The sequence below is a fragment of the Syngnathus scovelli genome, chromosome 1 (genome assembly GCF_024217435.2).
Source record: "Syngnathus scovelli strain Florida chromosome 1, RoL_Ssco_1.2, whole genome shotgun sequence".
NCBI lineage: Eukaryota > Metazoa > Chordata > Actinopteri > Syngnathiformes > Syngnathidae > Syngnathus > Syngnathus scovelli.
In genome coordinates, this window is record NC_090847.1 from 16,276,796 (window position 1) to 16,287,495 (window position 10,700).

A 10,700-nucleotide genomic window follows, 5' to 3' on the forward strand; every position below is an offset into this window, starting at 1 on the left:
GAGTGGTCCAATTAAAATACAGTATTCAGACGCTAATCGGAAGCGAAGAGTATATATATGTTTATCGAAAATTCCTGCAATGAGGTTGAGTGGTAATTCTCTGTTAGGTGGCCACACACTGACTGCAGCTGTGTATTCGAGATTCTAAATATTTGCCGTGAACTTCATGTAGCTGTCTAAAGTGTCATTTGGACGTCATAGCAACATGTGCATTACTGTGCTTAAATGTCTCATCGTATTCCTTCATGTGATTCTTGTCGTTGGGAAACAAGGTAACCCTCAAAGTTTGTCATGTTATCTTGCAAATAATGTTAATCTAATTTTGCAGTGATTCATGATGATTAGTTGCTTGTTATCCACTTTGTCGCTTGACTAAGTTGTAAAATAACCATGCAGCGTTTGTTTCCTTTTTCAACATTCGAAATAATTCACTTTATGTTTAAACAATGTTTGTTCTTTTGCACAGACAGGCGAAATGTTCTTTTCATCATTGCTGACGACCTGAGAACTTCTTTGGGCTGTTATGGAGACTTGACAGTAAAATCGCCGAACATTGACCAACTGGCATCCAAAAGCTATGTTTTTGTCAATGCATTTGCACAGGTTAGCTGACCTCGGGATTTCAATTTTTTTTAGACTGTAGCCTACTGCAGATGCTTGCTTGCATATTTGAATGTTTTTGTGTTTGCAGCAAGCCGTTTGTGCACCGAGTCGAACGTCCATGTTGACAAGTCGCAGACCGGATACAACCAGGCTGTATGATTTTAAATCCTACTGGAGAGTGCATGCTGGAAATTTCACCACTCTCCCACAGTATTTTAAATCACATGGTTACGATACCATGTCTGTGGGAAAAGTTTTTCACCCAGGTAAATTGAATTCCTGACATACTGCATTTGCCCATTTTCTTGTCATTTCTGCATTTTTGAACAACCTGCTTTATCATTCCAGTTTCTAATTGAATATTGAGAACAATGACTGGTGTATTTGATTGCAGGCATCTCCTCAAACTACACTGATGACTACCCTTACAGCTGGTCCATCCCTGCGTACCACCCTGCTTCATTCAAATTTGAGAAACAAAAGGTACAACCAAAAATGAAGATTTATAGTACAGTACTAGACCTGTGCAATTGTAACGCTGTCCTGGCTGAGACCATACAGCACTTAAACAATTTAGCTCTTTAAAACGTGGTTCAGACAACTTTGACTCTGTCTCCTTCAGGCATTATCCCCACATCTGCCATATACATTTTCTGATGTAGTAGTGTGCAAATTAGTAGCAAAAGTTGAAGTGAGGCTAATCATGCTATCGAAAGCGTTCATCGGGTTTTCAGCTCCTGTTGACTTGCAATTCCTTTTGATCAAAGTGACAAAGTTTGTGGTAAATTTGCAGGCCAGACAAAGCAGAGATTGACCAGTGTTACAGAAAGCAAGAAGTGTACATGCATTAAATTGACACTAAACTTTGTTCTCAGATGTGTAAAGGAGAAGACGGTCGCCTTCATGCCAACCTGCTGTGTGCAGTGAATGTCACAGAGCAGCCTGGAGGAACGCTGCCTGACATGGAGAGTGTAGAAGAGGCAGTGAGACTTTTGAAGACTCGAGCCACAGATAGCAATCCTTTCTTCCTGGCTGTGGGCTTTCACAAACCCCACATTCCCTTCCGCATACCGCAGGTACTGCATGCTATGAAGTTGTTCCACTGTTTGGGATTTCAACCACACAATGGTTTTAGTACTATTGCGCTCTCCTCTGAAAGTCTTGCAACAGAGAGGTCATTTTCTTGTCACAGATCAAAAACTTAAAAACGTGTGGGTGGTGGCACCTGTAGAAGCAATGGTTTCCATAGGAAGAAAATGTGTGCTGGACTATCCCAAAAATCTTAGTTTTTGCCTTATTACTTTGTGTAAAACACACAAACAAAAATATGTCACTTTATTCTTGACCTCATAACTTTGCTTGGGAAGGGAGGAACCTGTTCTAATTTTCTACACTTGCTAAAAATACCCCCAAGAATACACAAAAAAGTCAGGCTAATAAATTATTATATGCTTTGACATAATCCCTGCAATGTGCTCACATACTCTTCATTGCTTGTTGGTCAAATCATGGGTTTTCCGACTGAGAGGTCATTGCACCTTGCGCAGATCGAGAGTGAGAACTTGAACCATAAAAGAAAAGGAACCTAGCTTCTAAAGAGAGAAATTGACAAACACAAGTGTGTTCATGTTTTTGTTTTTTTTATTGAAAACAAGCTGGTAATGGCTTCCGACTATCACTCAATGCGTGTGCGTCGGTTCAGATGTCGCAAATTGGTTTGGAAGTAGATGCAAAAAAAAAAAGCGTCGGCTTTCGTAAGTAGAGCTACCACATGTGAAAAACCACACTCTGCTGATGGCAAGGTGTCATACCATGATAGCAAAAGCAAAACAATGCAAAGAATATCTACATTTACGAGTCATACTGATACACGTTTTTGTTGGTGAAGATTTGACTAAAATGTAATTGTAACATAATGAAAATATTCTGTACTGTTTTATTCCAGGAGTATCTGCAGCTCTATCCCATAGAGAAGATCCCTCTGGCCCCTGACACAGATGTTCCGAAACGCCTCCCCCCTGTGGCATATAACCCTTGGACAGACATTAGGAAGCGAGACGATGTCCAAAAACTTAATATTAGCTTCCCGTATGGACCAATTCCTAAAGACTTCCAAGTATGTATCTGTGAACTTAATCATTGAACATGATCTTGTGTCTCTCTTTCTGAACAAGATGTCATTGTCTTCTAGCTCCGTATCCGCCAGCACTACTATGCCGCTGTGTCTTACATGGATGCCCAGGTTGGACAGCTGCTCAGTGCCCTTGATGCCCTGGGGCTGGCTCAGAGCACGATAGTGGTTTTCACCTCCGATCATGGTTAGCCATGACTAATGTTTTGAGAAATGGTTTGTGTGGGATGTTGTAGTTAAAACATGCTGGGATCATTGGTTTTGCTGGAGATTTTTTTTGAGTATATTCAGCATGTTGGCTTATCAGCATTATTTAAGTACCTCAATTGAATGAAGGCCACTAGAGGGCAGTGTTGTAACAGTAATGATATTTTATTTTAGGGGAATAGTTTTCAATCTAGCTTGATGCATAAAGTACAGTCTATAATACTATTCAAATTCATTATAACCTGCTAAGATGGGAAATTCTATTTGTTGGACACCTTGTTCTTTTTGCTCTTGTTTCAGGATGGTCGCTAGGCGAGCATGGTGAATGGGCAAAATACTCCAACTTTGGTGTGGCAACACGTGTCCCTCTTATCATTTATGACCTTGAGCCTCCTGTATCTCAAAGTGGGCTGAAAGAACCTACCTTTCCATTTTTGGATGTCTTTAGCCAACCAGAGTTCGGTTTTAAGAGTAAGAACTCACTTTACTTTGAATTTCAAATTAGATTGTTGACGCTATATGGACCCCCTTCTAATGGGGCTAATATACAAGCCACGTAAAAAAAAATCTGTCTTTACAAAGACAATGCTTAATTTTAGATTATGGCATTGTCAGAATTTTTATTTTTTCTATACATCTTGAGTGCTATCGATTTTAGAAATAGCTTCTTCGATTTGAAATTCTTGAAACTATTGACTTGTGTCTTTTCAAGATGATAAAGTCGTAGAAAATGTGGCGGAGTTGGTGGCTGTTTTTCCAACAGTGTGCTACTTGGCTGGCCTGAAAATGCCTGACTCCTGTCCTGAAGTTCCTCACCAGGTATTTATCATGACGTTTTAAATAATTCCAGACATTTTTTTTTTTACCCTACAAAACAATTAAAACAAAGTGCCATGTTAGTATAGCTATGTAACCATGTTAGTACCAACTACTTGGGCTGAGATGAAGGAAAAAACTACATTGAGCCTGTACTCTTCCTAAATTAATAGACTTGGATAATATTCCTGAGATCATTCCCCAATTTCATACATTATGGACATAAAGACAAACCACAACAATCATACTATCACCAAAGACTTGATAACATTAGAATTAAATAAAACATCCAGTATGTATGGAAGTCAGCCATAACAGTCTTCACTTTTCTTCTTGATGTTAATTCAGATTCAAAATATTGTTAAATACATGTGCTGTAGTGTGATTAGTTGCATTAATTGTTAAAATGAGTCTGTGACCAGCTGGATGGCTTGGGCACCCTGTGCTTAAGTGCCTTACAAAGCTGCTTAGCAACACCACTTGGGCCAACACTTTAGGTTAAGCACTCCAAATAATGATGATAAATGTACATTATCTTTTTAGAATGCTAAACTATGTTTTACATAGCATGGAAAACTATAGTGTTTAAAATGGTAAATGGCATTTGAAGGCGAGTCTTGGGTTTTGAGCACTGATTCTGAAGGTGTCTAGATCTGTGCAATTGTGAATGTTGCCATGTGTGATCCAGAGGCATGGGGAGCAATGAAATAACTCAAAGTTCTGTTTATGGTTCTGCGTGGTCAGAAATGTAGGCTTAAAATAGAGGAACAGAAGCTGCCTGTGCAAAGGTGAGGGGTGGGGTTTGTGTAGTAGATCAGTGAGGTAGGAAGGGTTTTAAGGGTGAGGAGAGACTCGCCCTAATGACCTCTCAAAACTATTTAGTTTGGCTGAACATTGTTGCATCAGGGGAGGCACAGTGGTGCAGTAGTTTGGGCTTTGGGTATTTGACTGTCCAGTCTTAGAACGTTGGACTCTTGTAAATTGCCCATATGTGAATGGTTGGCTGCCTTAAGTCAGCTGCTCAATTTCCAATTGGTCAATCCATGGTGCAGTCCCACCTCTTACCCTACCATGTGGGTGTAGTTTATTCATAAGGGGTTGTTTACAAGAATGATCCCCCAAAAAACCCAAGATGCAAGCATGCCTAATAATGAGATTTTGTTTTATTGTTCGCCTTGATGTTTCTCCTTTTTTCAGGAGGTGCTGTGTACAGATGGAAGGAACTTGGCAGAAGACTTTGACCGTGAAAAAACAATCGATCCAGATTCTGTGGCTTTCAGCCAATATCCACGGCCTGCTGATACACCACAGGTACTATCATGAGTATCATTGTTGCTTTAAACCAGGGGTCACCAACTCTGGTTCTTTGGGGCACCCGTCCAGTGTTTCAGATGTGTCCCTCTTACAAAACACCTAATTGAAATGATCAGGACGCCATCATGTTTGTACAAAGCTTGCTGATGAGCAGATTATTTAAATTAGGTGTTGCTTGAGGGGTTAAAGTGTACATCTGGAGATCCTACACTGAGGTCTTGATGGGTAAAGGAGCAATGTTTTAAAGTTTGATACATATTAGTGTGACCCATTTTTGTGTCCACATTGTTTTTGCCAAAATAATCCCCCTGGTTACAGTTTGATGTACCATCAAGACCTCAATTTGGGATATCCGGATGTACACTTTAATCTCCCCTCGCCATACACTGGCCAGCAATTGATCCCAGGGTGGGCTTCTAACCATCGTTTCATTTTCTGGACTGATAATTGGTCCAACTTCAAATCCATTCGCTGGTTCAATTTCCTAGTTAATGCAAAGGTAACCGGAACTTTGCTCACTCTGGCAGCATCCAGCAAGTGATGAAATTCCCTTTGATGGCTGTCGTTACTGCGTGAAAGACTCCGCAATATATTATTAGAAAGTAGGATTTCTTAGTAGGAAATGGGTTTTTTGCCTCAACTGCCATTTCCCCCAGCAAGTTGGTCAGTAACTGTCAGAGGGCTAGCGTGAACCTTACTTTATAAACAAAACAGCAGTTCCGGTGACGTCACATCTCATCAGAGGCTGCAAAATTTTAAATCAATATGGGGCAGCACGGTGGTTGACTTGTTAGCTTGTCAGCCTCATGTTGCAGAGGTTGCAGGTTTGTTCCAGTCGCTGGCTATTCTGTCTGGGGTTTACATGTTCTCCCCGTGCCTGTGTGGATTTCCTCCGGGTACTCCAGTTTCCTCCTATATCCTCAAAACTTGCATGGTAGGCCGATTTGACCTCACCAATTGCCTGTAGGTATGACTGCTGTGTGCCCTGCGAAACGCGCTCTTTTATAAGAGTGCGCGTATATATGCACCCCCATGTTTTGTCTGACGCTCAAGCTGCTGTCTGTTCCAGTACAATGCAGCGCCATAAACTGGACTGTGATTCTGCTGTTGCTGATGCTTGTCCTGAAATGTCCACTGTACAGATGTCTGATTGTGTAATATGTCATTATCTATTAGGAGAACTCGGACCTCCCTGACCTCAAAGACATAAAGGTGATGGGCTACTCTGTGCGCACCTATAACTTCCGCTTCACCCTGTGGCTAGGCTTTGACCCCAAAACCTATAAAGTAGGAGTTCACTCTTCGCATATAACCACACAACATGAACTCAATTTTTCTTAAAGCTCCTCTGGAGAATGACTGATCGGCTGTCTTACGTGGTTGCCATTTGTCACAATCGTCAATCCCTAAAGATCAATACGTCTGATGTCCATGCTGGAGAGCTGTACGTGATAGAAGAAGACCCCGGTGAGGACGATAACATCTATAAACGCCGTGGGCCGCACAGTATGATGAAGATGAAGAACATGCCTCTTGTAAGTTTGCTTCCCCCCCCCCCCCACTCCATTAATTTAGATGCTTCATTGGTGTGACTCTTTCTTTTTTGTCCAGTATACGAGAATGAAGCTGCAGCTCCTCGACCTCACAGCAGGACTGAAGACTAATAGAAAGAAAGCATGATGACAGGCTGCTAAGTGCACAGGTGCAATAAAAGCCAGAAAAGGGAAACACTCATATTTATAAGTATATTTATTTAAATACTCAGTTCACATGGATGGCTAGATAATTGTCAAGCAAATGAATAAATTTGTGTGCAGATGCATTGAATGAGATGGTGAGTTGTGGCTTACTCTGAGCACAAAGCTGATTGTTTACAGAACAAGCAGCAAGCAAGTCCCCTTCAAACCTTTCAAATCTATTATCCCTTTGAACTAAGCCACAAGGAACATGCTGTTAGTGAATGCCTCTCCCTTGTGGGTCACTACATTAGCAAGCTTATTTTATTATGAAAGAAGGTTGTCATGACAGAAGAAAGGATCCATTCTGATGTGTTTCTCATCAGGAAGTGTGTAAATTTGAGGTGCCACTGAGTGGTTCAGCCATCTTTGATAAAGTTCAGGTGAACAGAAGTAAATTCTGTCTGCTGGCTACAAAATCAGTGTGGTTGTGGTGGGTTTTAGTGTTGCACAAAAAATTTCATGTCATCCCTCCTACTGCCCCACAGTACATGGCAAGAGGAAGATGTTTTAGTAATCCAAGTTCATGTGTTCATTTAGCACTTTAAAGTCATCTAATCAAATAGTCTTAAAATCCTACTTTGTGATCAATCATCCCGCATAGGCTTTCAGTTGAGAGGTTTTGCCAAGCTATACACAAGCAGCCACATTCCACATGCCTTGCACTCACCGGGTCATGGGTGAGCTATTCCTGCTAACTTTAGATGGTGGGCTACACCCTGGAGTGGTCAAAACCTAAGGCAGTGAAGGCACACAGACACAATTGTGTGCTTCACTTAACCTATCATGGCTGTTTTTGGAATGTGGGTAGAAGCAGGAAAACCCACAGTTAAAGCAAACGCCACACAGGATGGCCTGAGCTGAAACTGTCAGGCAAACTTGCTAACTTGAATGTGCTATTTTAAATATTGACAAAATAAAATTTCCATAATACATTTCTCAAAGTATGCACTAAAGGTCCATTGTCTTAATCCAGCAACAAGTGGTTTGACACAAAACGAGTATTTTTCTTTTTTAGTACAAAGCATAAAATAGACCATTCAGGATGACACAAAACTGAACAAGTGCAAGAACTTATTTGAGCCATTTTTAATATTAAACTATTGTTTGTCTTGTCTATCATTCCAAATGCTCAAAAGGATTACTTTAGAATTAGGTTTAAATCATTTGCAGTCTGGATATGATTACAAAACAACAAAAAACACAAAGTGCAAGAACACGACATCAAAGCCCCAAATGTAAGCAGCAGCAGCACATTAAGTATTGTGGGATGAGCAGATAATCTCGAGGTAACATTAGCTTCCGACAGTGCAAAAGGTACTTGTTTGCTTGGAAATGTTGACATGGTTGGGGTCATAATTATGCTTAGGGATGTCTCTGTTCTATTTTTGCATGTTCACAATTTGACAAATGTAATTTTGCAGCTTTGTGCTACCTCCACAAGGAAAACTAGAATCCATGCTGTACAAGACTGCAGTCACAGTCAGAGCCAGATTGATCCTCACATTTTAGGAGCATCTTGCCTCGTAAATTTGCGGTTTTCATTTCAGCAGTTCAGCTTCAGTTTCATATATTTGTCTGAATATAAAGCAACGGGTCACTGCGGTTGTGCCTGTCTTGTGTCATCCTGTAAATGTGCCTCAGTGGTTTTATCCAATCTATATTTATCCTATGCAGTGATCTCTTACCACGATCACATTGATGTAATGACAATTACGTTAGTGTTTACCTGCTGCCTCCTTTTTATTCTCCGTGTGACATGTCGCTGCCTCTCCTCCTCCAGCCACTTTGTCTTTGTCATACTCTCATTATGATTCATACACTGCTAATCACATTACCAGTATGGGCCCATAGCCTGACAGGTCACCCTGCCTTTCTGTTAACATTGGTGACATACATAATTACATTAGAGGGATGGAGTGTGTGTGAAAAAGCTTAGCTCAGCTGTCTCGGGCCTGAGGTTGGTCTCAACTGCATATGTGCATTTGTGTGTGACAATTGAGAACCACAAGCTAATTTTCCATACAAGTCCCAGAAAACTTCAATTTTTTTGGTGTCTAGGAAAATGTCCAATACACTTTAAAACTGCTACTTTTGCTTTGTAATTGCTTTCCTCCATAGACTATTAATTTCACCTTTGTGGAATGAGTCAGAGCTTTTTATTGTGCAATATTTAATTAACTATTCACATCAGACTGAGAGTTGCTGTATCAACAAATAAATTAACTGAAAATATCAGACAATTGCTGGATTTATTTTATATAAACTTTTATGGCTGTCGTCCAAAAAAGAAGCCACTGTCAAGATGAAAAGCCCGTCTACGTGTTTGAGGTTCAATTAATTGCATAATCATTTATCATATTACTCTAATTATTGAGAATCAATTAATCCTTTAAAGACCTTGTTTCATTTAATAATATAAGCGTCCTCAGAGTTTTCCCCTCTCAACATTCGTAATTTTTCCCAGATTTCTGTTGTCCGCCATAAAAGCAGATTGATTTTATGTGTTTAATCAAAAGGAAGATGTTACAAATATACTGTATGCATACTATGTCCAGGCTGTATCTCGTCTCTTAACCAGTCAGTAAAATAATTAGTGATATGATTCAAAAATACATTGGCTCCGTTTAATGGCACAGACAAGACACAAAAGTCATTAAAGCAGTCTGCACAAATCTTAAAAATTTGCATTGATACATAAATCTTGAAAGTTTAATGATCACAAAGGGAAAGAAGTGGATCTCTGCATAAAATTCAACGACACAGTCCTCATGAGACATGCTTGATCTGTTGATTGGATATGAGATTGCAAATCATTGGGGTGAGCAAATGTTCACAATGATACATGCAAACTTTACGAATACGCTTCACAACTTAAAATTTATGGCTTTGACTATATCGAGTCCCTCTTATATTGAGTTTTCTTTCTTGGCTTTGCTTTCCTTCTCCATATATGGGCTTCTTATTTTCATTCGTAAATACATTCTATTGCTAACACGTGATAAATCCAATGAATTGAACATTCACTGGAAAGGAAGCTAGTATTTGAATAAATGTAAAAAAAAAAAGAAAAAGATATCCATTAGCTTGTTTTTTTTTATTGACAGTGTATACACTGGTAGCTGTAAATTTCATTTGTGCTAGTGCGTTGTGAGAGTTCAGGGTTTCGATTTGTGTTTTACATGAACTTTCCTTCCATACAATTTTTTTCCACTACACATTTTTTCGTTTTAAACCGAAGCGTGTATCTGAATCTTGGTAGTTGCTGCTTGTTGGGAGGTCTTGCTGCCTTCACTTTTCAAGTGAAAAGGCATGCTCACTTATCTCAAAATCAGGCTACTGACTGTCACTAGACCATTAGGCCTATGGGTGTTAATTTAATTTAATTTAATTTTGCCCAGCAAATGTCACTGCATTTGAAAGGTGATAACTCAGTCATTTATGAATATTTTTTTTTACTCAAAATGTTGTCATCAGTCCTATCCATACATGTATATATATTTTTTCTTTTTCTTCCAAATAGGCAGTAAAGGTCCAAAAATGCACAATAAAGAAAAACGACCTATTCTGTATCCGCATTTAAAAAAAAAAGAAAAATGGCAAGGTTTCATATGACATTAGAGCCTTAAATAGATCAAATAGTCATAATAGAATTATTTTTGCATGCCCATTTTTTTTTTGACAATGACTGATTTTCTGAAAGATGACTTATGTGATTTTGTCCCAAAAATGGCACTGCTTTGTAAGTGTGATAACTAAATCATTTATGAAGATTTTTTTTTAACTTTCAACCATCCATACTATCCATTCATAAATATTTAGGTTTTTTGAGGGGGCTGCCATCTATAGACAATAATAGTAGTATTTTGATAATAGCAAAAATTACTATGGTG

General features: G+C 39.3%; 1 protein-coding gene across 1 annotated transcript; it reads left to right on the plus strand.

Moving 5' to 3' along the window:
• Positions 1 to 52: 52 nt before the first annotated feature.
• Positions 53 to 6,898, plus strand: ids (iduronate 2-sulfatase). Its single transcript, XM_049741416.2, has 13 exons — positions 53 to 272; positions 467 to 603; positions 692 to 869; positions 998 to 1,086; positions 1,479 to 1,679; positions 2,549 to 2,719; positions 2,795 to 2,921; positions 3,242 to 3,412; positions 3,654 to 3,760; positions 4,955 to 5,068; positions 6,248 to 6,358; positions 6,484 to 6,606; positions 6,683 to 6,898. Exons 1-13 carry the CDS (start codon positions 206 to 208, stop codon positions 6,749 to 6,751), a joined length of 1,665 nt encoding a protein of 554 aa, XP_049597373.1. The 5' UTR covers positions 53 to 205; the 3' UTR covers positions 6,752 to 6,898.
• Positions 6,899 to 10,700: the final 3,802 nt, after the last annotated feature.

Bases quoted from the DNA above. Each gene is read 5' to 3' on its own strand.
- ids (XM_049741416.2), top strand. From the start codon at position 206: ATGTGCATTACTGTGCTTAAATGTCTCATCGTATTCCTTCATGTGATT. The intron at 5,069-6,247 runs GTACTATCATGA...ATTATCTATTAG, and splicing joins GGCCTGCTGATACACCACAG to GAGAACTCGGACCTCCCTGA. The intron at 6,607-6,682 runs GTAAGTTTGCTT...TTTTTTGTCCAG, and splicing joins AGATGAAGAACATGCCTCTT to TATACGAGAATGAAGCTGCA.